The sequence below is a fragment of the Cololabis saira genome, chromosome 9 (assembly GCF_033807715.1).
Source record: "Cololabis saira isolate AMF1-May2022 chromosome 9, fColSai1.1, whole genome shotgun sequence".
NCBI lineage: Eukaryota > Metazoa > Chordata > Actinopteri > Beloniformes > Belonidae > Cololabis > Cololabis saira.
The window spans coordinates 43,191,411-43,217,972 of record NC_084595.1 but is presented as its reverse complement, the minus strand read 5'-3'; the positions used below and the strand labels follow the sequence as shown (position 1 = coordinate 43,217,972).

Below are 26,562 nucleotides of genomic sequence, written 5' to 3'. Positions count from 1 at the left end.
TATTATACATATATACGTATCACTTAGCAACCAAACACCACTGCATTGCATTGTGGGAAGTTTCTGCTCAGCTAGTGTCCATCAATCCACACTAATACATTTCTCCAGAATGAGTATGGATAGTACATACTATTGAGTACGTTCTAATGTTTCGGACGCACTAAAATTTTTTTCGCATACTCATTTTGTATACTCATTAGGGTGGAAGTATGGAATTTCGGACGCAGCCATTGTAAACACAGGTCGCACACATGATGCTGGTGACGTTTCTGTCCATAATGTGACGTTCTGAAGAATAAATGTCCGATTCTCTCTGTTTACAAGCATACGTGAAGACGGAATTTTTGCAAATCTTTGGCCGGAGTTTTCAGAAATGATGGTTTTTGGAGACTTTGAGCTTCGTTTTCGTATAAACGAACGGCCAAAACGCATGAAAACCCCACCGTTTTTGCTACGTGTAAACGGGGGGCTCAGTAAACCAGAACCGTGTGGGTTCAGCCTTGGACTAGAGGTGACTCACCTGTGTCCTCCTGTACCAGCACAGCAATGTACAGGTACTTCCCCACCAAACCGCTCAGGTCTCTGGGTCCATCATGCTTCTGAAGGACTTTTTCCATGTTCACAGTCACATGCAGCTCACCTGTTGAGGACAGCTACAGGAGAAACACAGACATGATGCACCGGTACACCAACATGAACAGGAACAGGCTGTTGACCAATAACCAAGACTAGCTTTTAAACTTTGATTTTAATGTAGCACAAAATGTTGCCGCCCTTCCAAAAAAAAGGACAACCCCCCATGGTCACTGAAATAACCCAAGGCTGCTATAATTAACAATAAATAATAATTTACTGAAACTGACTAATGAAAATCAGACATTACTTTTCAATCACGGCTCAACAGAATCATAAAAAAAAAACAAAACAGAAAGACAAACTGAGGAAACTGATCTGGATGAAATTGATTGTAATCCCTAGAAAAAGACTAATAATGTGACCATAGTGACATGTTAAACTGTGTCCTGTAGTTAAAATCTCAGGTGTTTTCAATCTTCAGTCTGTCAGTCTGACTGTTTAAAGCAGTGATCCTAACACCGTGTCCTAACTGCATGCGATGCGAGCGAGCGTCAGCGACAAAATCAATTCCATTGCTTTATTTTCTATTGGACTGTCCTAACTGTCCGCAGCGACGCGGCGCGCCGTTTTGAGCTGAACATTTGTCGGACGCCCCCTGCTTCTGTTTCTTCCTGTTGCTCACGTTGAAAGCCGGTTGAAAGCGCTGTAGGAAACAGTCATGATGAGGAACGGCTGATCCAGTTAGTTGAAATGAGAAGTTATCTCTATGATTCTTCCTCATTTCACTACAAAAACCTCAATAAAGTGGCAGCTGCTGGAGGGAGATGGACAGAGAGCTGGAAGTTACCGTTATTTTTGTGTGTTTTGTCAGGATGCTGAGCAGACATTAATTTACCATTAGCTTCTGTTAATGTACTCTAGCTACTGTTAAACCGTTGAGGGAGGGTAGTTAGCGAGTTCAGCACAATAATATGGCCTGTTAGAGTTGAACAACAATTAATATCAATAAACGATTTAACATCAGCATTTATCTGCAGCCTACTCTGTACTGTGCAGCCGTCCCTTAAAACGACGCGCAGCCAATCACAGCGGTCGGTCCATGTGGGTTTGACACGTCGTCGTCTGAGACTGACCAATGGGAGCTGTCAATCAAAATAACGTGGGGGGCCCATATTAACGCTTTCAGCGTGGACAGAGAGCGTCCGATGTCACGCAGTGCGATGTGATAGTCGGACGCTCGCGTGCAGTTAGGACACGGTGTAATACACATGACTGTGTCACCAACAGAGTTGTGTAGACCTTGATTAGAATCAGGTGTGTTGATGTAGGCAGACCATTTCATGTGTCGAACAGTGCCTTGGAATGGGCCGTATGACTGATCCACACTGCAGATGGAAAATTACACTAATGGCGCTTTTCCACTACTCAGCCCGACTCGACTCGGTTTGGTTCGTTTCCACTATAACTGGGAGGGAATATGTCAAAAATCATAAAGATTGTGCACTTAGTGACAAGTTTTTGATATTTGGCATGGTGTTAGGTATGGACATAAGGTTTTCAAAAACCACCGCAAACAAATTGGGACGTCCCCCTAGTGGCCGGTTTGCAGAAAATTCGAAATGGCTCCCGTCGAAAAGACCAAAGGTCATATCTCAGCTTCTCTCAGTCCTAGATTGTTGTATTTTATCCTTTTTTCTACTTTTTTGGTGCTAGGAACTCAATTCTGAGATAAATTTCCTATTTCAAGGTCATGTTGAAGGTCAAATTTAATTTTCAAGGTCATTTTTTGCCCGAAAAAACTCCATATCTCTAGAATTGAGTCACATAAAAATATTGTATAGGGCTCTAGAACCCTATTTTCACCCCCAAGGAATGCAATTTTCTGTTAATTGGACAGGTCACTATCACTGTAGTGTCAATAATCTGATTGGGTGAGAACAGTGGCTTCATTCAGGTTTAAAATGAACAAAACCTCAGAACTAAGTCACAGTGAAAGAATAGGATTTTATTAAAGGAGCATGAGGCTCCTTTTATGAAATGAGACTCTCTAGCGCCACCCTTCACCACGACGGCCGTCGGGGGTACTGCAGCCAACAGTGAAGCCGGCACGGGAGAACGGGGAGAACCAGTCCCCCAGTCTCGCGCTCAGAAGGTGTGCCGATTTTTTCCAGTGGCCAGCCGCGGTACTGCAACAGAAAATCCCATGTGGCCCAGAAAGCTTTTTTCCCATAGACCGCAATAGTAAAAGAGAAGCCTCTAAAACTGTTCACAGGACACCTCCAGCTGTAATCACCGGCAATTACTAATCTTTGTATTCTATATTTTTAAGTCATGGACTTTATATCCGTCAAAAATGTTTTATAACGGCCAGAAAAGTCAAAGAAAAGTCTCTTTCTGGGCGTGACGTCACGGCCGTGTCGGTGCCATTGATGTTGCCCCGGGGCATGATGGGAGGCCCCAGAGCATCATTGGAGGTGACTCAACTGCCCATGCTCTATGGGCCCGTGTATGCGGAAGTAAACCAGGAAGTCCGAGATTTTTTCGGCACATGCGCTGGCTGAGCAGAATGCATTGAAATGAATGGGCGGCCATTTTGGGCACTGTATCCAGTTAATATTATAGATCCATGGGGAGAACGTGCATGCAGCGTCATGTGACGTCACATCCACAGGACAGCGCGGGAAATTCCAGCCCAGAATTGCAGCACATTTTGCAGCACACAGCCTGTTCAAGGCAACGGAGAGATACACTAGAGGGCTCATTCTTTTTGGTTTGGAACGCTTCATCTGACATTATTACTAGAAAACTTAAAACATATACAAATTTTTTTCATAAATTTGCCTCAATCCTGCCTCATGCTCCTTTAAAATAACACACACACAAAAAACATCAGTTGTGCATATTTAAACTCACTTCACACCTACAATGCTGCCTCTATTGCCTTGCTTATTAATTAATTTTAAATATTCTGCAAACCGGGAAAAAGGGGGCCGTCCCAATTTGTTTGCGGCGGTTTTTGAAAACCTTATGTCCAAACCTAACACCATGTCAAATATCAAAAACCTGTCACCAAGTGCATAATTTTCATGAATTCCTTCCCAGCTATGAGGAAAGAATTAAAAAGGGATGTAGACGGGAGATAAGGAACGACCAGATCCACCAGGAGCTCTGTCACTTCATAGCTGCTCACGGCTCCAGCTGACTTTTCAGCAGCGCCGAGACAAACAACAAAAAAAAAAAGCGTTGCCACTTGAAGCTTCTCTCACTCTCATTTTTTTACTTGATATATCGATAGCTTGAACAAGCTTAATCTTGATGGGTTTTTTTCCTATCCCTTGTGGTGGGTTATATAGGCATAAAGTATAAAGTTGTTCCTTCAGAGAAACCCCCCTCCTATAAACACTCCCCAGCTGCAGTTTGGTGTGTGTGATGTGGATGAAGACTGTGCGGGTTCATGTTTCTCACTCTTTCTCTGGTGACTGAGTTGGGGATGATGACTGGAGGGTCTTTCCCCCTAACGTAGCCGTAGCGCAGAAACACCTCTCCATCAGCCACCGGGGCACCGTGAAGATACCTGGGTCAGGTGGAAACAGCAGTGTGGCTTAGTCAACAAAACCCATCCTTCATTCACTCACTACTATCTCATAGGGGTGTAACGATACACTAATCTCACCATACGGTACGATACACGATATTGAGGTCACGATAACGATACGATATTATAGCAGTATTTTTTTAACAACCTTGAATGAGGAACATATGACTGGAAAAAATGGTCTTTTATTAGAAAGACACAAAATACAAAACAATGCTGTGCGTTTGCCCTATTGTTCCAGTTTGTAATGCTTTATAACTGTTTAAGTTTTAAAGAGAAAGCCAGGCCAACCATTTTCCAAAAACTGAACTAAAAGTAAATGTCAGGTTTGCATTATGCATCTTCAGTTTCATACAAGTACAAATATTTTGCCACAAACTGAATAGTTTCTCTCATGTACGACTTTACTTTTTTCTTTTCCAGAAATTTAACAACTAAAATTAAATAAATAAATAAAAGTAAATAAATACATACAATTTTTATAATATATTCTTTATATTCTGATGTAAATCAGGGACTATAATGACACTAGTCAGTTTATCTGTAGTGATTAGTCTGTTTTAGATTGGGTGGAGTGATACGCCACAGTACGGCACTAGGTGCTGTGTTGATGTTCTAAAATCCTACACTGTTGAGGGACATTAAAGTACACTGGAACTCAGCAGAAGTTTCCCCGTGTTTATCCTACTCACCACCCCAAAAAGGTTTAATTTAATAAGGTAAGGCTTAACTCTACACCAGACTTACATAAGTAAAAGGTCAGAGCTCAAAACCCTGCAAGAGTCCCGTGATCGGGACCAAAACGGTACTAGTTTCTTCTGAGCGGAGGAAGATTTTCATCAGCGGGTCGAGGTCGTCACGTGATCCCGCTGCACCAATAGGATGTTACTAGTTAACACAATAGATTAATATTAATAACCCAATATCGCGCTACAGTTTGTCACCTCCACGACACGTATCGTAACGTTTTTGTATCGCGAAATTTCGTGGCACGATATATTGTTACACCCAGTACTTGAGTTGTAAAATAAAATCAGGGGGGATGGTGGATTTTATCATATGGGGACAGATAATTTGTGCTGATTACAAATAATATAATATATTACAAATAATAGCAGTGACCAAAACACCTGCAGAAATACTGCAGGAACGACATAGGAGCAGTTAAATGCAGCCTTCTGTAAGCTTTAAATATCCACTGGGCTTACATCAAATACATCAAAACACAACAATAAAAAACACTTTTCTGAACTTATCAATATGACTCTGTCCTTCACAGGATAAGTAACATGGATCACTGCAAAAACTCAAAATCTTAACAAGAATATTTGTCTTATTTCTAGTTAAAATGTCTAACTTTAGTAAAAAAATCTCATTACACTTAAAACAAGACTCATCACTGGAAAAGACAACAATTTTTACCTGTTTCAAGTAGATTTTCACTTGAAATAAGTAGAAAAATCTGCCAGTGGAACAAGATTTTTTTGCTTGTAAGATAAATCTTGTCCCACTGGCAGATTTTTCTACTTATTTCAAGTGAAAATCTACTTGAAACAGGTGAACATTGTCAAATAAGTTATTTTTCTGGTGTTATTTTTCTGGTGATGACTCTAAATGTTGAAATAGCAGTAAAACCACATTCATTGATGAAATGACATAAGGGATGGAAAGGAGGGATGGCAGTTTTACAGGGGGGATGATTTGGACCGTTTTTATTTCGGGGGGGATGATTTCGACTGTTTTTATTTCAGGGGGGATGCCGTCCCCCCTCATCCCCCCTCAACTCGAGTACTGGTTACACCCCTACTATCTCAACACATGTGGTTTATTCACCTGGCAGAGACCTTGAAGTTGAACTGACTGAATTGACTGTAACTGATGAAGTTTTTCTCTGGTTCCAACTGGACGGAGAAACTAGGAAGAACTGATACAGAAGAAAAACACTCGATGGTTACAGGTTTCCGCTGTGGCTGCTGACTTCACAGTGGTCGTTTATCATACCATACTCTTTCACTTCAAAGTCGGTCTTTGCTTCTGTATTAAAATCATCCGTGTAAGAAGCTTCAATGGTCCAAATTCCCAACCTGTTATCCAAAAATGTTGATTTAATCATTGGGAATAATCTTCAATTACACAAGACAGCACATTTGATTTTTAGATTTCTGACTTTGGTTTGATGGGGATTTTGAAGGGGTTTTGCATGGATGGGATTCCATTATTCACATCGATCATCTCCACAATATCCACCGTTGTTTGATCAGGGTCCTGTTGGGGACAACATCAATCACTCATGTTTGTATCGTGGTAAAAGGAACCAACATTTCTCAGCTGGCTGTCATGAGTCATGTCCTCCTACCTTGAAAGTCAGGAAGACGCTGCGATTGGCCGGGTGAAGCTCCTGGTTCATGGAGAATGCTCTCACTTTTACTGCACACAAACACATTGAGAAAAATAGCTAATTGATGATAATGATGTGATTTAGGGCCAATCCCAATACACCCCCTACTTTCTACCACTAGCCCTAAAAATGAAGCCACAGGCGTAGGGTCTTTGTAATCTTCCCTAGGGATTGGGACACCACTTGCTACGTCACTGCGTGGTTTACGTTCGGGTACGTAAGCGACTGCGTAGTTACGTTTGCACAAACGTCACACCATATCAGGAAGCCCAGAGATAAAAGCTGTTTTAATTTCCGCTGTAGCGCTGTTAATATGCCACTTTATTAAGTTTTAATATTTTTTCAGGTGTAAAAGTAACCGTTAAGATCTCCAACCTGGGCTCAGTTTATCCAAATAACGGCTGTTAAGAAATTTGCTCCGATGTTTTCGGGATGAGAAGAGCTGCCGGCGATTTATGGTTCCGCGTTAAATCGAGCAGAGCCTACGGCGTACAGTAGGTTACGCGGCGACGCGTAACCTACTGTACGCCGTGGGCTCTGTGTTGGTGTAACTGGTGAGATCTGAAGATACAACGCAACAACGACCAAGCGAGTGATTATGTACATTCACTGAGTGAATATTATGAAAGTAAAATATATATTTCTCACTAGAAATGTAATCAAAACGCATTTTTATGCAGAAACTAACTCAAAATATTGATTTTATTCACTAAAAAAATAAGAAATGTCCGCCATGTTTTTTTGTTTGATTCAGTCTGCAAATGATGACGTAAAGCATTCTGGGAAATTTTTCTGGCCCTCGGTCACGAAGTCAGCATCTGAAAACCCTCGCTCTGAAGGGCTAGATTGATACACACTAGCCCTCGTTATGCCCACTAGCCCTACATGCAAAGAGGAATTGGGACACCACTACCCTCACGAGAACGCACAAAATTTAGGGGTAGGGCTGAACTGTAGGACTAGGAGGGGATTGGGAATGGCCCTTATTCTCATTATCAAAATGTATTTCTAAATTATTAAGGAAAGTTGTTGATGTACTCAAATGAGTTTTGTAACCCCTTTCAACCAGGGTTCAAACTCCTGCATAGCACACATTCAGCTCTGGTGAACGTGACAGATGACGCCTACTATTTGTTGATGGAGGCAAAAGGGAAACCCTGATTCTACTGAATGCTGCCTTTAAAAATATTGATCATAATATCCTTTCGTCCCACCTAAAACACTGGCTTGGCATTAGTTCTAAACCACTGATACTGCTCTTGACGCGTCTTTGATTTTTTTTTTCCTGCTCCCGTCTCTTATGGGGTCCCTCAGGGCTTTATTCTGAGACCAGTACAAATCTATACATCTATACATGTCCCACCTTTCTGATGCGGAGTGTAGAGAGGTTTGTCCGTTTGGATGAAGAGGAAGCCGTTGGAGCGACTGACGGGGACAGAAACATGATGGTTGATTTCTTCTGTTTGCACCTGAAGAATCACCTTGTCCACAGTCTTCCCCAGCTGATTCGGGTACAACTACAGAAACAGAAGAAGCAGAAGAGATCATGATGGTGTCAGACAGAGGCACAAGTAATCATTCGTACCCCACCTTTTAAACTGTTATTTTGTGTAAAAACAGAATGAAAATTCTCTGACTGTTGTGAAATGATTTAGTGCTTTTACAGGATTTAAGAGAGTAAGTTGCTGTCAATCCTCAGTCCAGATCAGGGGTCGGCAACCCAAAATGTTTTAGAGCCATATTGGACCAAAAATACAAAAAACAAATATGTCTGGAGCCGCAAAAAATGAAAAGTCTTGTATAAGCCTTAGAATGAAGGCAAATGGCAAAAGGCGAAATGTCGAGAAAAAAGTCGAAATATTGAGAAAAAAGTCAAAATTTCGAGAAAAAAGTTGAAATGTTGAGAAAAAAGTCGAAATGTTGAGAAAAAAGTTGAAATGTCGAGAAAAAAGTCGAAATGTCGAGATTAAAAAGGAGAGGAAAAAGGAAGAAAAAAGAGAAAAAAATAAGAAAAAAAAAGAAAAGCAAAAAAAGAAAAAAAAAGAAAAAAAAGGAAAAAAAAGAGAAAATAAAGAGAAAAAAAGAAGAAAAAAAGGAAAAAAAAGGTCAAACATTTTTCAAAAAGCTTCAGGAGCCACTAGGGCGGCGCTAAAGAGCCGCATGCGCCACTAGAGCGCGGGTTGCCGACCCCTGGTCCAGACTGTTTGACAATTTGGTGTCTTGAATATTCAATTGAACACATGGCAAGATGCATATAGGGAAAGACGTCAGCAATGGACTTAGTGAAGCAACTGGAGCTGCCTATCAATCTGAAAAAGGATATGGAACTATTTCAAAGGTATTTGGTGTTCAGTGTTCTACAGATACCATTCAACACAGTCATTTTCACAGAAAATTCACCCCAAGAAAAGACCAGGATATGGCAATAGAAATAAAAAGGAAAATAAAAAAGATTGATTGACTGATCATGTGAAAAGTTAAAGGTTATGACGGCACAATCGAAAGACTAAATAAACAAGTACAGTTTGTTTGGAAGAGTTTCCAGGAGAAAACATCTTCTGTTTAAAAAGATAATAAAAACACGGCTGAGGTTCAGAAAACTGCATCTGAACAAACCAGCAGACTGCTGGAAACATGTCCTCTGGACAGATGAGACCAACGTGGACATGTTTGGTCTTCATGTCCAGAACCATGTTTGGAGGAAACCAGCAGAACCAGCTCAGACCCACTGGTGGTGGAGGGTCTGGACCTGGACACCTGCCAGTCCCTGATGGACCATGAACTGCTCTGTAGACCAGAGTCTTCTGGAGACACATGTGAGGACATCTGTCTGATGGATGAAGATGACCTGACACAGGGTCATGTGACAGGAAATGATCCCTAAAGCTGGGCATACACTGCAATATTTTAAATCGTTTGATTCAACTCCATCTCAAACTGCACGACTAGATCGCTGAGTTCAAAAGTTCACAGCCCACGATTTATGTTCTCACACTGTACGACCCGATGCTCCGTCTGCTCCGTCTGCTCACACTATACGTTCATAATCCTCACGTCTGCTCACACTATACGATCATAATCCTCACGTCGGACTTTTGTTAATGGAACTGCAACGTCAAAAAGAAGTGGAAGAGGAGGAACCCGGAAGTGGGAGACACCGAAGATGCTCAGCAAAAACAAACGCGCTTCCTTAAACCTGAATTATGGTTCCGTGTTAAATCGACGGCGTGACCCCTACGGTGTGGGTCGCCATCGTACCCTACGTCGTAGGCTCTGCGTTGGTGTAACGCAGAACCATAAATCAGCCTTTAGCAATTTGTGCCATTCAGTGTGGCGATAAAGGAAAAAAAGATCAGACAACGTCATGATTGGACAAGGAATTGTCTGGGCAGACGTGGGAAATGCAGTCTTTTTTTCTGCTATTAAAACATGATTTTTAATGTGAATTTGCAACACTTTAAACTACAAATAATAGTTTTTGACGTCACATCAGAGATTGCGCATGCTCTCTGCGAAAGGATGAGTCCAATCGGGTCGTAGCTGCTTCAACTGAGTGATACCTTCACGAGGAGCGACCAGGATTTCAAACACGTTTGATTTTCTCTCTCTCGTCGTGAGGTGTTACTCTCTCGTCGTGAGGTGTTACTGTCTTGTCGTGAGGTGTTACTCTCTCGTCGTGAGGTGTTACTCTCTCGTCGTGAGGCGTTACTCTCTCGTCGTGAGGCGTTAATCTCTCGTCGTGAGGCGTTACTCTCTCGTCGTGAAGTGTCAATCTCTCGTCGTGAAGTGTTAATCTCTCGTCGTGAGGTGTTAATCTCTCTTCGTGAGGTGTTAATCTCTCGTCGTGAGGTGTTAATCTCTCGTCGTGAGGTGTTACTCTCTCGTCGTGAGGCGTTAATCTCTCGTCGTGAGGTGTTAATCTCTCGTCGTGAGGTGTTAATCTCTCGTCGTGAGGTGTTAATCTCTCGTCGTGAGGTGTTACTCTCTCGTCGTGAGGTGTTACTCTCTCATCGTGAGGTGTTAATCTCTCGTCGTGAGGTGTTAATCTCTCGTCGTGAAGTGTTAATCTTTCGTTGTGAAGTGTTAATCTCTCATCGTGAGGTCTTAATCTCTCGTCGTGAGGTGTTAATCTCTCGTCGTGAGGTGTTAATCTCTCGTTGTGAGGTGTTACTCTCTCGTCGTGAGGCGTTACTCTCTCGTCGTGAGGTGTTAATCTCTCGTCGTGAGGTGTTAATCTCTCGTCGTGAGGTGTTAATCTCTCGTCGTGAGGTGTTAATCTCTCGTCGTGAGGTGTTACTCTCTCGTCGTGAGGTGTTACTCTCTCGTCGTGAGGTGTTAATCTCTCGTCGTGAGGTGTTACTCTCTCGTCGTGAGGTGTTAATCTCTCGTCGTGAGGTGTTACTCTCTCGTCGTGAGGCGTTACTCTCTCGTCGTGAGGTGTTACTCTCTCGTCGTGAGGCGTTAATCTCTCGTCGTGAGGTGTTAATCTCTCGTCGTGAGGTGTTACTCTCTCATCGTGAGGTGTTAATCTCTCGTTGTGAGGTGTTACTCTCTCGTCGTGAGGCGTTACTCTCTCGTCGTGAGGTGTTACTCTCTCGTCGTGAGGTGTTACTCTCTCGTCGTGAGGTGTTAATCTCTCGTCGTGAGGTGTTAATCTCTCGTCGTGAGGTGTTACTCTCTCGTCGTGAGGTGTTACTCTCTCGTCGTGAGGTGTTACTCTCTCGTCGTGAGGTGTTAATCTCTCGTCGTGAGGTGTTAATCTCTCGTCGTGAGGTGTTACTCTCTCGTCGTGAGGTGTTACTCTCTCGTCGTGAGGCGATACTCTCTCGTCGTGAGGTGTTAATCTCTCGTCGTGAGGTGTTAATCTCTCGTCGTGAGGTGTTACTCTCTCGTCGTGAGGCGATACTCTCTCGTCGTGAGGTGTTAATCTCTCATCGTGAGGTGTTAATCTCTCGTCGTGAGGTGTTAATCTCTCGTCGTGAGGTGTTACTCTCTCGTCGTGAGGTGTTACTCTCTCGTCGTGAGGTGTTAATCTCTCATCGTGAGGTGTTAATCTCTCATCGTGAGGTGTTAATCTCTCGTCGTGAGGTGTTAATCTCTCGTCGTTACCCCACATTTACTGCACGAGGCACGACCAACGATTGGGTCGAAATCTGTCCCGATCCAAAAAATAGTCACACGACTGGAAAATCGGTTCAAAACGAGCCGACAACCGGGCTGAAAACCAAGCAGAAGATTTGGGTCTGAAGAGCAGATTTGTCTGTCTGATGCATATTCCACAGTTTAGGAGTAGGTTTAGGAGAAATCATGGAATTCTTTACCGCTGCCTATGACTAAATTAACACAGAAATCAATATTCAAAAAGCAAATTAAGAAACACCTTGGAATAGGCCTATCATATGTATAGGATACCAGACACACACTTATACAGATGTATATACAGGACTGTCTAAAAATTAGAATATTGTGATAAAGTTCTTTATTTTCTGTAATGCAATTAAAAAAACAAAAATGTCATACATTCTGGATTCATTACAAATCAACTGAAATATTGCAAGCCTTTTATTATTTTAATATAGCTGATAATGGCTTACAGTTTAAGATTAAGATTCCCAGAATATTCTAATTTTTTGAGATAGGATATTTAAGTTTTCTTAAGCTGTAAACTTAATCACAATATTCTAATTTTCTGAGACAGTCCTGTATACATACTGGACAGGGTAAGGTGTACTTTTGATCTGATCTTTCATGGCCTAGATGATGTTTTACTGTATATTGGAATGTTTCATGTATGTTTTTTTGCTTTAAGATAATGATTTACATGTACGGTAAAGTTTAATATAGGTTTGTCGTGTTATTTCGTTTTCTTTCTTTATGTCTTGTTTTTGTATGTTATAAATGTGGACCCCAGTAAGACTAGCTGTGTTTAAGACATAGCTAATGGGGATCCTTGTAAGTAAACAAACAAATAGGAGTCGCTAAAAAGGTCAATAAAAAAGGGGACCCAAACTAACGCTCATTACCGTTTTCTTAGTTTAATGGCATCTATGTTGCTAACAGGTGTCATGCTTTACCCGGATGTTGGCGATGCCTTGGTGGCGGTTCTGGGCGTTTAGGGTCAGTACGTCCTGGGCCAGAACCACGTGACCCGGGGCCATGGACGTCCTCACAAACACGTATAAGTTGACCTCATTTGTGTAACCGAGCAGCTGAACGAACACCGTCTCCACAGCGTCCAGGCGGAAGGAGAGGGGCGCTGTCACCAGATACCTGAGGGGAGTTGGGACATCGTTACTTCTCTTTCCTGTTTGCTTCAGAAAACATTCAGTTTTTCTTCTCTGTATGGATAACATGACGAGATCAATGACAAAATGAAAGTTGTCTGGTCACCCAACTTTCAGCAGTGTTAACTCTGACTCTTTTGGGGACATTTTATCTAATTTTCAACATTGAACACTATGTTGCACTCCAGAAGAAAAGATTATTTACAAAAACACAATTGTCCATATCAAGTGTTACAATTGCGCGATTATCAAACGCTGATCATGACTTTTGTGATGTAAGAACATCACTCTACTTTCCTTTTAGACTTCCATACAAACCCAGGAGCTAAATCCAGATCACCGAACCGATGACTGATGGGGAAGCAGAAGGGGCAGGAAGTGCAGCGACAGCAGCTGGAGATTGGCTCCTACAAAGGTTTTCATTAAACCCTTAAGTCGAAATAATCAGCTTTGGAGCAGAAATTAACCTATTTACTGTACATCCTTTTACAGAATACCGCCAGTTTGGTTTCAACTGCGCTAGTCCTGGTTTCAGCTCTGCTAATCCTACTTTTAGCTCCATAGTCCTGTTTTCAGCTCTGCTAGTTTTGCTTTCAGCTCTGTGAGCACTCTTTTCAGACACTTGAAATGTGGATATTTGGTAATGTTAGAGTAGTGAAGAATTCTCGACTTCTTTAGCTGTAAAATCACCCAGCAGCAGCTGTGGGTGTTTCTTTACTTCAATTACTTCATTAGGCTTTTACTTGACTCTAGACTGTTTCGATCTTGTAGTGTAGACTTCCCTGAGCTGACCTCACACGTCAATAGAGCTAAATCAACCACGTGTATGTTAGACCCCATCCCGACTCCACTATTTAAAAAATGGCGCGTCGCTGCGTAACCTACGGCGTAGGCTCTGTGTTGGTGTAACGCGGAACCATAAATCAGCCTTTATTCTGGCGAGGTCTGAAAAAACTGCAACAACGGGCAAGCGAGTGATTATTCACTTGAGTGAATATTATGAAAGTAAAATATATATTTCTCACTAGAAATGTAATCAAAACGCATTTTTATGCAGAAACTAACTCAAAATATTGATTTTATTCACTAAAAAATAAGAAATGTCCGCCATGTTTTTTTGTTTGATTCAGTCTGCAAATGATGACGTAAAGCATTCTGGGAAATTTCTCTGGCCCTCGGTCGGTGAGTCAGTATCTGAAATCCCTCGCTGTGAAGGGCTAGATTCATACACACTAGCCCTCGTTATGTCCACTAGCCTTACATGAAAAGAGGAATTGGGACACCACTACCCTCACGGGAACGCGCAAAATTTAGGGGTAGAGCTGAAAAGTAGGACTAGGGGGGGAGATTGGGACTGGGCCTTATTTCAATGCAAAAAACACCGTCTTATATTCGGGCCAATACAGTATAGCAAAACTAATTTTATTTCTCCACAAAGTCTGGATATAGAGGGTTGTCAGCCAGGAGCCCCCTAGTGTCCAGGAGGTCTCAATGCACCTCGACGGTCGGAATATCTGAATATCTTGGGTTCAAAAGTCACAGTATATGTCGGCAAACCCAGTAAATGTAACTTTTTTGCGTTGTAACTTTTCTGGTTTTGGGATGTTTTCATTAGTGTGTGTGGAAGCATCGTTGTAACTCTGCTCTTCTTCTTTCAGAGTGCTTGTAAGAACTGTTTACACAGCTTTAGTGTGTACAGAGTTTCGTCAGAAGTAGAAAATCTGGACTTTGCTTCCAGAGCATCTGTTGGAGTTCTCCTGCTGCACAGACTGATATCAGATCAATATCTGTAAAAGTCTTCCACAAACTCACAGGATTTAAGAACCACATAGGGATGCACACTCCTGCACCGGTTGATGTCAAGTTTAACAGAAGAAATACGAAAAAGCAGAAAAAGTCCACTCACGATTTGTCCTGAGCCTCCGTCCTCCAGCAGAAACACAAACACAGGAGGAGGACACGCACCTTCATCCTGAAGGTGAAGCTGTGAAGAAACAAGTACCGCTGGCCGAGGAAACCCAGCGAAGCAGAAGTAGATCAGCTCGTCCTGCTGCTCGGACCTTGCAGTGGTCGGGACTTTCTGTGCTGCCGTTTATGACTCAGTGTGTTTGTTTGTCTCAAAGGTGAGTTTACACAGTCGGGGTTTTTTGGTCTTACCCAACAGGAATCTTTATCAACTCTGCTCTGGAAATCACACACATGAGATCAGATCAGGACGGATGTTAATGGGCCAATCCCAATACACCCCCTACTTTCTACCACTAGCCCTAAAAATGAAGCCACAGGCGTAGGGCCCTTGTAATCTTCCCTAGGGATTGGACACCACTCGCTACTAGTTACGTTTGCACATACGTCACACCATACCAGGAAGCCCAGAGCTAAAAGCTGTTTAATTTCCGCTGTAGCGCTGTTAATATGCCACTTTATTAAGTTTTAATATTTTTTCAGGCATAAAAGTAACCGTTAAGATCCCCAACCTGGGCTCAGTTTATCCAAATAACGCCTGTTAAGAAATTGGCGCGGATGTTTTCGGGAGGAGAGCAGCCTGCCGGCTCGGGAGCTGATTTATGGTTCTGCGTTACACCAACGCAGAGCCTACGCCGTAGGCTCTGCGTTGGTGTAACGCGGAACCATAAATCAGCCTTTATTCTGGCGAGGTCTAAAAGACTTCGCCACAACGGGCAAGTGAGTGATTATGTACATTCACTGAGTGAATATTATGAAAGTAAAATATATATTTCTAACTAGAAATGTAATCAAAACGCATTTTTATGCAGAAACTTACTCAAAATATTGATTTTATGCACTAAAAAATAAGAAATGTCCGCCATGTTTTTTTTTTTTTTGATTCAGTCTGCAATGATGACATAAAGCATTCTGGGAAATTTTCTCTTGCCCTCGGTCAGCGAGTCAGTATCTGAAAACCCTCGCTGTGAAGGGTTAGATTGATACACACTAGCCCTCGTTATGTCCACTAGCCCTAGATGCAAAGAGGAATTGGGACACCACTACCCTCACGGGAACGTACAAAATTTAGGGGTAGGACTGAAAAGTAGGACTAGGGGGGGATTGGGACTGGGCCTTAAAGTCTCCGGTTCAGGACTCCTGCGTTCTTGTCTGCTTGTTTTCTTGTGAAACGTCACAGCTGAAGTTCTGTCCCAGTTCAGTTTACGGTCTGGTCACGTGTTGGGAGACCTCAGTACCCGTTTTATATTACTGATCAGAAACTTTAACAGACTGAAAGAGAAACATGTAACTTCATTGTTGTTCAGCGGGATCTTGGTTGTTTAGTTGTTTCATTGTTTAATTAATTAGCTACAGCGTGACTGCAGCTATTCTTCCTGGAGTCCACCAACGTTTTAAAATAATACAGTACTAAACATAACCTTATAAAAACAAATCAAATAAATTTCCACTAGATAAAGAGGATATCAAATTAAAAATATTCTGCAAAAAAAGCAGAGACATTCCACAAAATGAAGACAGCGAAATGAGAACATAAAACAAAACAAAAACACTGCACAGTTAATAGTTCATCAGGGGTCGTCATGTCTGAAAAGCAGAACACAATTTCATTTTATTTGTAGTTTAGAACTTCACAACTGATCTAATACAGAAAAAAAGAAAGAAAAAAATACATGCAACAACAGTCATAACCAACTATGTTTCCATTTCCAGCAGGTCAGACAATCAGTCTCAGCAGCTGCTGGTTTAAGTGATCTCTATTTCAATGTTCTATAGTTGTTACTTATACTGATTCAAAACATGTTGCTTAACTAATAATGTGAATGTTCTTATGCTGTTGTAGGATACAAGAAGGAAGTTCTTACGCTCAGATCTTTTGTTGCGTTGTCAAGATGATTTCCTGGTTGAAAATTTGCTCCCACACGACCTAACAAAGTTAAGAATTCTAAGCATAAGAACGCATTTATTGTTGTCTATTAAATATAAAATTATGAAATATAATCTAGTAATATAGGTTAGTAACATCATCAGGTAATATACGTTATTAATGTTATCTAGTAATATCCCTTTGTAATATCATATTGTGAGATACGTTAGTAATACCGTCTAGTAATATAAGTTAGTAATGTAATCTAGTAAAATACGTTAGTAATATCATCTAGTAATGTATGTTGTGATTCACAACATACATTACTAGATGTTACAACTTGTGAACCACACTGTGCAGCACTAGATCAGGGTGGACTCGATGGATCCTCTATAGACGTTAACCAGCAGGGGGCGAGGAAGCTGCGTCTGCTTCAACCTGCTGAGGAAGTAAAGCAGGGGTTTCAACTAGAATAGGCAGGGGGCCACATCTGCAAGAAGACTGTATGGAGAGGGCTGCACTGCGTGCGTGGACAAAGCGCACAGGCGGAATATTTTGGGGTTTTCAAAATGTATTTTGCACTCAAAGACGAAGATTTATGTACTGTATATATAGTACAGGATATATAGTATATAGTATATAATATATAGTACTCCTGCTCAGGAATGAGCAGGAGAATATCTGTCGAGTTTACTTATGAATTATGTATTAATTGTCTCCAGATTTAGTCATTGTGAATGTTAAATATAATATTCAGATAAAGAAATATTATTTTAAATGCAAGTTCATTTTGAAACCATGCATTGTGCAAACTTAATGAAGTTGATATTGACCTACTTTTAATAAAACACGCCATAATGACAAAGCACCACTTTCCACCAAGATTTCCTTATTTGAATATTATATTAAGCATTGAGCACAAGTATTTCAGTCCATAGTAGCCAGTTTGATTTTATAAATAAGCAACCAAAATATTAACCATAAACTCCTTTATTTATGACACATCTGTGCATTATATCAGCAAAACAAAACAATCACATGAAATTATAGGAGGCTTAGAAGTTCATGTGAAATGCAAAGTCCTCATTTAGAGATGCAAATGAAAAACATTTCAGGCATAGAAGCCTAATGATGTAAACAAGTGATGTAACAATAATGTGACAAACATTATCACTGTGCAACATTGGCAAAAAATCGGAAGTAGTAAAAACCTCTCTAGCAGAGATTAACATGTACAAACTCTGTCCAATGAATCATTAACCAACTGAAAAGGCTACCAAGCATCTGAAACTTTTATTAATTAACAAAATGCGATATGTAAACCATTTTAGTTTCGCTTGCCGGCCGGAAGTGACGTCCGATCGATCGGGACAACACTACTTTCCCCCCCTTTTTTGAAATATGACCAGGGGCCACATAAAATCTCCTGGCGGGCCGCAAGTGGCCCGCGGGCCGCCAGTTGAATATCCCTGAAGTAAAGTCTCTGATGGGCCTTTTCTTCACCTGGTTGGAGCTGTGGATGGACCAGGGGAGGTCGGCTGAAATGTGTGTCCCAAGGAACTTAGAGGTCTTTTAGTTTAGTTTTTTAGTTAATTTATTTAGCAATATAAGAAAAATATGAACAAAAAATTTAAAACAATGAAATAACATGCAAGGAAAGGAAGAAGCCTGGTGGCTTATATAGAATCCTTTCCATATATGAATAAAAAACAAAACAAAGCTACACAAGAAGGTCTCCACCCTCTCAACCTCCTCTCCTCTGATAGAGAGGGTGAAGGGTCCAGTTTTATTGGATTTTCTGAAATCCACTATCCATTCCTTGGTTTGTGTGATGTTGAGCTCCAGGTTGTTGTGAGAGCAGCAGTCAGTCAGGTGACTCCTCCCTGAAGGCCGACTCGTCGTTGCACCTCCAAGGATCCGACCCGGGGCCGGCCCTCCCTAAAGGTGCAGGGGCCTCATCTTCCAACGGGGGCCACATTTTGCGCAAACGGGACGAGCCGGAGGAAAGAAAAGAGACCTCTAATCTGACCGTGCAATAATTGGCGGAACTCGACACATTCTTTATTCTTTATTTCATTCATTAAAAGAAAAACAAAACAGTTCAATATAATTAGAACAAATCTCTTTCCTTGAATTAAAGGGAACAGAAAGAAGACTAAGCTTATTTTATCTGTCCCTTTTTCCTAAGAAATCAAATTTCAATTAAAGGAGCTTGAGGCCGGATTGAGGCAGGATTTATGAAAATAATTTGTATACGTTTTAAGTTTTCTAGTAATAATGTCATGAAGCGTTCCAAACCCAAAAGAATGTTTCCTCTAGTGTATCTCTCCGTTGCCTTGAACAGGCTGTGTGCTGCAAAATGTGCTGCAATTCGGGCCCAAATTTCCCGCGCTGTCCTGCGGATGTGACGTCACATGACGCTGCATGCACGTTCTCCCCGTTCTCCCGTGCCGGCTTCACTGTTGGCTGCAGTACCCCCGACGGCCGTCGTGGTGAAGGGTGGCGCTAGAGAGTCTCATTTCTTAAAAGGAGCCTCATGCTCCTTTAATGTAATAATAAAAAAACTAAAAAATTACAACTTTCGCAATAAAAAAACACATTCCAATAAACGTAATTAAAAAAAAAAAAAAAAAAAACTACAACAGTGTTATAAAATAACACAAAATATCTGTCATCAAACACAGATAGTCGTATTCTTTTTGATTCAAAGAAAGAAAATATGACAATGGTGCTAAAAAGATAGAGAGAAAAAAAAGAAAACCCACCTAACTTAACAATTATGATATTTTTTCATCAAACTGGCTTTTATTATTCTTTTAAATGTAATGTTTCATTTGTATTCTTTAGCTTCTGTATCCAGATTGTTCCATAAACTGATACCTTTTACAGAAACACAGCGCTCTGTTAATTTTGTCCTGAATTTTGTTTTTTTAAAGATCTCTGTTCCTTTTAAGTTATACTTATTTTCTCTTTTTTCAATTTTTTCTGTATATTGATTGGCAAAATGTTCTTATGAGCTTTCCACAAAATTTGCAGAATTCTGTCACCTGAGGGCTGCGCGTGCAGGCAGGCTCTTGCAGAGCTGCAGAAGGTGACATTTCAACATGTTGTTCAAAGACATCACAAATCAGGAGCGAGCAGGGAAAAAATAAAGGCAAATCACGAGGAAACTTGTGCTTCACTTGAAGGTGGGGATGTTGTTGAAGTAAAACTTTAGCACAAACATCTGAGCTGCCACTCGTTAGAGAGGATTCTCCGTGTCCAGTCTCTGTCTAGACGGGAGGATTGTGTTTTTCCAGCGGCCCTGAGTAACATTTATTGAATGCCGTGTTAATGCCTTATTTTCACCACTGTTGAAAACAGTGGTAAAATGACCAGTTGGTCGTATATAAGTGGCACATTTTAGCCAATATATGGGCTATAGTTTTATATCAATTTATGTTGTTAAGAAGTGTCCGACTTCATTGATGACATTGCATCCAGAAAATAGAGACATGTGCACCTGTAAAAGGCACAGAAGCATGTTTAGTCCTGATTTTTATTATTTATTTTAATATTTTTTTATTTATTTCAGGTTGACCTTTATTTAATATTTATTTATTTCAGGTTGAATTTTTATTTTATTTTATTTGACTCATAAAGTCAAAGGCAAGGCCTCCCAATAACATTTCTCTTAGGGCCCCAAGTCGGTCAGGGTTGGCCCTGATCCAACAGACATTTAATTTCTTGGTAATTTTCTGTGTTTATTACATATATACGGCAACAACATAATTTCCCTTTGGGATGAATAAAGTTTTATTCAATGAAACCCCTCGCAGGACAAAGTCTCATCCTGAGGATCCTGTCAGATGTGAGCAGCTGTGGAGAGTGTGGAGACCTGCACACCGTTTCCTTTTCACACGATGTTCATATCATCCAGCTTCCTGAAAATGTTGTGTCTGTGTAAATTTAATCTTTCACACCTCCATCCTCTGAGATACCAGCTGCTGCTATCTGCATTGATAAAAGTTACTGTTATTTTGTAGCATGTTTCCATCCTGTCAATGCCAACATTTCTGTCTGCTGGTGCAAATGTAGAGCTCAATAAAACTAACGCTATCGTAACTTATTTCATCTCATAGTAGCTGTGATATTATACAGATGTTATGTCATAAATAGACTCATAAAAAGCAACGTCACTAAAGTACCACACCCTCATCACTGCCGACACTGAGTGTATCGTTGAACAAACCCCGCCCCCTGTGAGGGGGGAGAGGTGTGAAGGAGGATTCAAGGTCAAGACAACACAACAATAAACAGGTAAGACTAAGAGAATAAATAAGTAAAAAATCTCCCAAACGTATTTTAAAGCCCAGTGGCCGCGCAGACAGAATAGCCTCTGAATCTGGTCGTCCTTGCCCCTGGCACCACAACATAAAGTAGCCATGAAGGGGGTGAGTCCGGTCTGCCAGAACACAACCAACTTCTTCAGTGTCCTCTTCAAAACGTCCCCCAGGTTGTCCAAGGGGACTCACCAGACCTTGCTATAAAGCTTGACAGTTCCTCAAAGTCGTACCGGCTCACAAAAGAGAAGGTTCGGATTAAATACAACCCAAGTAAAACCTTCTTAAAAAAATATAATCAACATAAAAGTTTTGGGGTTTGCAGTGAAAACAGTCTCTGATGTGCTTTCTTGCACGCAGCATCCACCCATCAATCAGGGTGCCCAGTACTGGAGTTGAGGGGGGATGAGGGGGGATGGCATCCCCCCCTCATCCCCCCGTGAAATTAAAAACGGTCAAAATCTTCTCCCCCTGGAATAAAAACGGTCCAAATCATCCCCCCTGTAAAACTGCCATCCCTCCTTTCCATCCCTTATGTCATTTCATCAATGAATGTGGTTTTACTGCTATTTCAACATTTAGAGTCATCACCAGAAAAATAACACCAGAAAAATAACTTATTTGACCATTTTCACCTGTTTCAAGTAAATTTTCACTTGAAATAAGTAGAAAAATCTGCCAGTGGGACAAGATTTATCTTCTCATTACAAGCAAAAAAATCTTGTTCCACTGGCAGATTTTTCTACTTATTTTAAGTGAAAATCTACTTGAAACAGGTGAAAAATTGTTGTTTTTTCCAGTGATGAGTCTTGTTTTAAGTGTAATAAGATTTTTTTTACTAAAATGAGACATTTTAACTAAAAATAAGACAAATATTCTTGTTAAGATGTTGAGTTTTTGCAGTGATCCATTTTACTTATCCTGTGAAGGACAGAGTCATATTGATAAGTTCAGAAAAGTGTTTTTTATTGTTGTGTTTTGATGTATTTGATGTAAGCCCAGTGGATATTACAGAAGGCTGCATTTAACTTTAACTTTAATTTAGTATTTCTGCAGCTGTTTTGGTCAGTGCTATTATTTGTAATATATTATATTATTTGTAATCAGCACAAATTATCTGTCCCCATATGATAAAATCCACCATCCCCCCTGATTTTATTTTTACAACTCGAGTACTGAGCCTGTGCCTAAGTACTTTTATTGATGAACCACCTCGACTGACTCTAATGGTTAAAGGAGAGATGACGTCGGGGGTTTTCCTAGAATCTATTATCATCCTTTGATTTAGCAACCTTAATACCAAGAAAACAGCACCCACACCCCTGAATAAAATCCTGAACCATGGGGGCGGGGCCATGGTCAGAGTTGGCCTGATCGACTGATGGAATGATGACGGAGTCATCAGCAAATTTCTCAATGTGAAGCCCTTCATACTGACTCCTTACAGAACAAACAAAAGTGGAAATAAGACACAACCTTGTGGTGATCCAGTGGATGACAAAGGATATCAGAGAATACACCATTAACTTTCACACGTTGGGATCTTTCTGTTAAGAAGTCCAGGAGCCAACAAGTTAGCCCCCGATCTTCATTGTGGGTCCTCCATCTTTTGCCACGACATGAGGGTGGATGCAGCTAATAGCCGAGGAAACGTCAATGAAACGTCAATGAAACATCGTCGTTCCAATGTCCGAGTGCCCTCCAAATGCCACAGGGTCATGTTCAGTAAGGTGCTGATGGCATCAATCACCCCGTACTGGACCTAAGCAAACTGAAGGGGGTCCAGATCAACCTGAACCATGGACGATAATGTCGTCTTTACAGTTCTCTCAAATGTTGTCATATCAGGTGAGGTTCTGTAGTCACTGAGACATTTGGCCGTGTCAATTTGGGGTACTGGAACAGTAATGGAGTTCTTCCCAATTCGAGGGACCCCGTACAGCTGAAGGGAGTCTGAAAAGATAAAACATAAGACATCTGCCAGCTGAACTGTTCTGAGGAATCCCATCAGGACCGAGACTTTCCCTCTCTCTTGTATGGCTGAAGAGTTTCTCAACCTCAACCCTGTTTACCCCTCCTGCGAAATGGCTAAAATCAAAGTGATTAAAAACTGCCTGCTTTGGGCTAAACGGTGAACTACTTAGGGGAGCCACTTTCTTATAAACCGCCAGCTCATTGAATCATGGACATTAAAACGGTTGTAAAAGTTTTCATTCATTTGCTAACTCCGTCAGTTCTGCCCTGGATGGAAACCGTGCATGTTTTGGATTTCAACCCCACAATGGACTGAACACGCCCTAAACGTTGTCCTTGTAATTATGTTTGCCGATCGTAGTTTCCTGTCATGTCACTGATGTTGACACTACGACATTAACTTGAAAGCTGAGCTGCAGAAAAGTAAAATGCTTGAGTACAGAATACTTTATTAGGACGATATACTGTACGTTCAAATACAGAGTGCTTTATACAAGTCATAACATCATACTTCATATAGTCATACACATCTTATACACATACATATAAAGGAATAAAGTGACAGTAGAGTTATATTCAGGCCATAAAAGCGCATCTCATGTTTATCTTCATGCTACGATGTTTGATAGTTTGAAGCTTGTTCACATTCCAGGGTAAAATTCTGAAAGTTTCACAGTTTCAGTTTAAAACATCTTCTGAAAGAAATCATAAAGAAATCCAGTCTTGTAGCTGGTGTGAACGGACGCTGCTGCCGACACGTACACCACATCCACTATTGTTAAGCTTCTCCGAGGAACCTTAAGAGCTTTTAGTAGATGTTTGAAATCATTAGCACACAGCTAACACATGAGCTCTAACATGCTGTTCACAAGTTAGCAGTGTACTAACATGCACCCAACATACAGCTAAGATGCTATCTGTGTGCTGACTGCTAACATGTAGCCAAACAGCTTTGTGCTACTGACATGCAGCTAACATGCTAATGAGCATATAACATGCGGATGACATGCTAGCACACTCACGTTCTGGAGCTAACATGTTAGCATGTCAGCTAAAGTCATTTAAAAACCCAGAATGTGAATGTTTTCTTCAGACTGTAGTCACACTACAAAAACTCAAATTCTTAACAAGAATATTTGTCTTATTTCTAGTTAAAATTTCTCATTTTTAGTCAAAAAATCTCATTACATTTAAAACAAGTCATTACCAGAAAAATAACTTGTAACAAGATTTTTTTGCTTATAATGAGAAGATAAATCTTGTTCCACTGGCAGATTTTTCTACTTATTTCAAGTGAAAATTTACTTGAAACAGGTGAAAATTGTCAATGAGATTTTTTGACTAAAAATTACACATTTTAACTAGAAATAAGACCAATATTCTTGGTAAGATTTTGAGTTTTTGCAGTGCAGAACCAAAGACTGTAGCGCCCACATGAGCCAGTACACAGGCGGTCGGCCTACTGGTACTGGTACGACTGTGAGCCCTCTGGAGAAGTGACCCATTGTATTATGGGATACAGCGTGTGAGACAGACAGGCCAGTTATCAAATCCTCTGGTGTTTTTCTATTAGTACTAGCACTACAAGTAGTGAAAACGACTGGTTCTGTGGTGTAGTATTCGTTCTGAAACCAGCCCCAGACTCTGACTTGGAGATCTTGAAGGAACTCAAGAAGCTACGACCAGGATGGACTCATTTCAGGGTCAGTGTGACCCTGTGTGAAATAAGAGCTTCAAATGGTTGTTTTAGCAATTCAGGCATGTTTAAGAAATTAAGAAAAGTGTTCAATTTTATACTCAAACTGCAACAGGGGAGCAAATCAGCTTAGTGATCCAACATTTCTGAACTAAAACTAAAGTTACTGCCATTGCTGTGCAAAAAATAAATACATGTAGCCTTACAATTAGATTTTTTAAGAACCCTTCCCCAGTGTGCTGTTTAGAAACATGATGGTTTTGGCTTTCTGTCACTCAAGACTGTGTTTAAGTGCACAAACTGAAGATCCATTGTCAGGAGCAGCGTCGCTGCTGCCTTCAACACACGTCACAAGCTGGCCCAGAGAGCCGGGAGCATGCAGACCAAAGCACAGCACGGTTACTCTCACAGACACCAACATGAACAGGCGAAAGCGGCTTGCCATGCAACTCTAACGCGGGTCATGCACGTCTCAGCTCCTCCCCGTCCTGACGAGGACACCAGAAACCTCTCAGTTCGTCTGTGGGGGGGTTGAGTCGTTCCACATCTATCTGACTCGTTTCATCCTGAAGTCCAGCTGAGATGAACCAGACAAGCACCAAGAAATCCAGATCGCCGGGAGCTTCTGCTCCAACAAGATCTGCTGCGCTTTACAGGATCAGATGTGACCAACGTCACTAAAGGTCACACTTGACTTTCCTTCACGCAAAACAGTCATGTAAAAAAGTTAGAACCCCCTTTTAATCCTTAATTTTGTAATGTAAAATCGTCATAAAAATCTGATCATAGATCTCAGTATCAGAAAAATACAGCTTCAGACCAACAACACAGACCTAATTTATTTAACAGAAATGAGGCCAAAAAGAAAATACATATACAGGACTGTCTCAGAAAATTAGAATATTGTGATTTTCTGTAATGTAATTACAAAAACAAAAATGTCATACGTTCTGGATTCATTACAAATCAACTGAAATATTGCAAGCCTTTTATTATTTTAATATTGCTGATCATGGCTTACAGCTTAAGAAAACTCAAATATCCTATCTCAAAAAATTTTAATATTCTAGGAATCTTAATCTTAAACTGTAAACCATAATCAGCAATATTAAAATAATAAAAGGCTTGCAATATTTCAGTTGATTTGTAATGAATCCAGAATGTATGACATTTTTGTTTTTTTAATTGCATTACAGAAAATAAAGAACTTTATCACAATATTCTAATTTTCTGAGACAGTCCTGTATATCAGCATGATGAAAAATAACTGGGGGGGACCTCAAAGTGAAAGAAGATAAATGTTGTTAATCTGAAGTTGATTAGACACGCTGGGGTCGGTTCGTTTTACTTCTAAGAGCCCAGATTTACTTACTGTTGGTACTTGCATTCGCGTTTGTTCACGTCTGTTTGCGTGCACCACCAACTGCAACATCGCTTGCGTAGTACGCGAGGAGAGCGTGTCGTACCGGCGGTGACCGATAGGGGGCAGTAAGCAGAGCTTAAAAGTGATTAAATATTTAGTAGTAGCGCTAGTAGCAGCGGTAGTAGCAGTAGCAGATTAGAACCCCCCCCCCCCCCCCCCCCCCCCCCCCAGTCTGGCCTTCGGCAGGAGGTTCCCCCTTATGATCCAGGTCCTGGTCCAGGTTTCTTCCTCCTAAAGGGGAGTTTTTCTTGCCACTGTTTGGCTTAATGTTTTTCTCCCACTAGGGGAGTTTTTACCTGCCATTGTTTATGTAATAATTGCTCGGGGGTTTATGTTCATGTTCTGGGTCTCTGGAAAGCGTCTAGAGACAACTTTTGTTGTATAAGATGCTATACAAATAAAATTGAATTGAATTGAATTGAAATTGAATAGAACAACAAACTTAACAACTTAATCAGTTTA

The 26,562-nt window shown here is 40.9% G+C and overlaps 1 protein-coding gene across 1 annotated transcript in view; it reads right to left on the bottom strand.

The window, feature by feature from the left end:
* Nucleotides 1–14,917, bottom strand: part of c5 (complement component 5) — a 71,489-nt gene extending 56,572 nt beyond the window's left edge. The window contains exons 1-9 of the mRNA XM_061729639.1: nucleotides 14,760–14,917; nucleotides 12,644–12,839; nucleotides 7,933–8,086; nucleotides 6,528–6,598; nucleotides 6,339–6,436; nucleotides 6,173–6,255; nucleotides 6,005–6,095; nucleotides 4,042–4,150; nucleotides 521–653 (exon numbers count right to left, since the gene is read on the bottom strand). Coding sequence (XP_061585623.1) covers nucleotides 521–653; nucleotides 4,042–4,150; nucleotides 6,005–6,095; nucleotides 6,173–6,255; nucleotides 6,339–6,436; nucleotides 6,528–6,598; nucleotides 7,933–8,086; nucleotides 12,644–12,839; nucleotides 14,760–14,824 — 1,000 coding nt within the window. The 5' untranslated portion in view covers nucleotides 14,825–14,917. The remainder of the gene's footprint in view (nucleotides 1–520; nucleotides 654–4,041; nucleotides 4,151–6,004; nucleotides 6,096–6,172; nucleotides 6,256–6,338; nucleotides 6,437–6,527; nucleotides 6,599–7,932; nucleotides 8,087–12,643; nucleotides 12,840–14,759) is intronic.
* Between the last annotated feature and the right edge of the window lie 11,645 nt (nucleotides 14,918–26,562).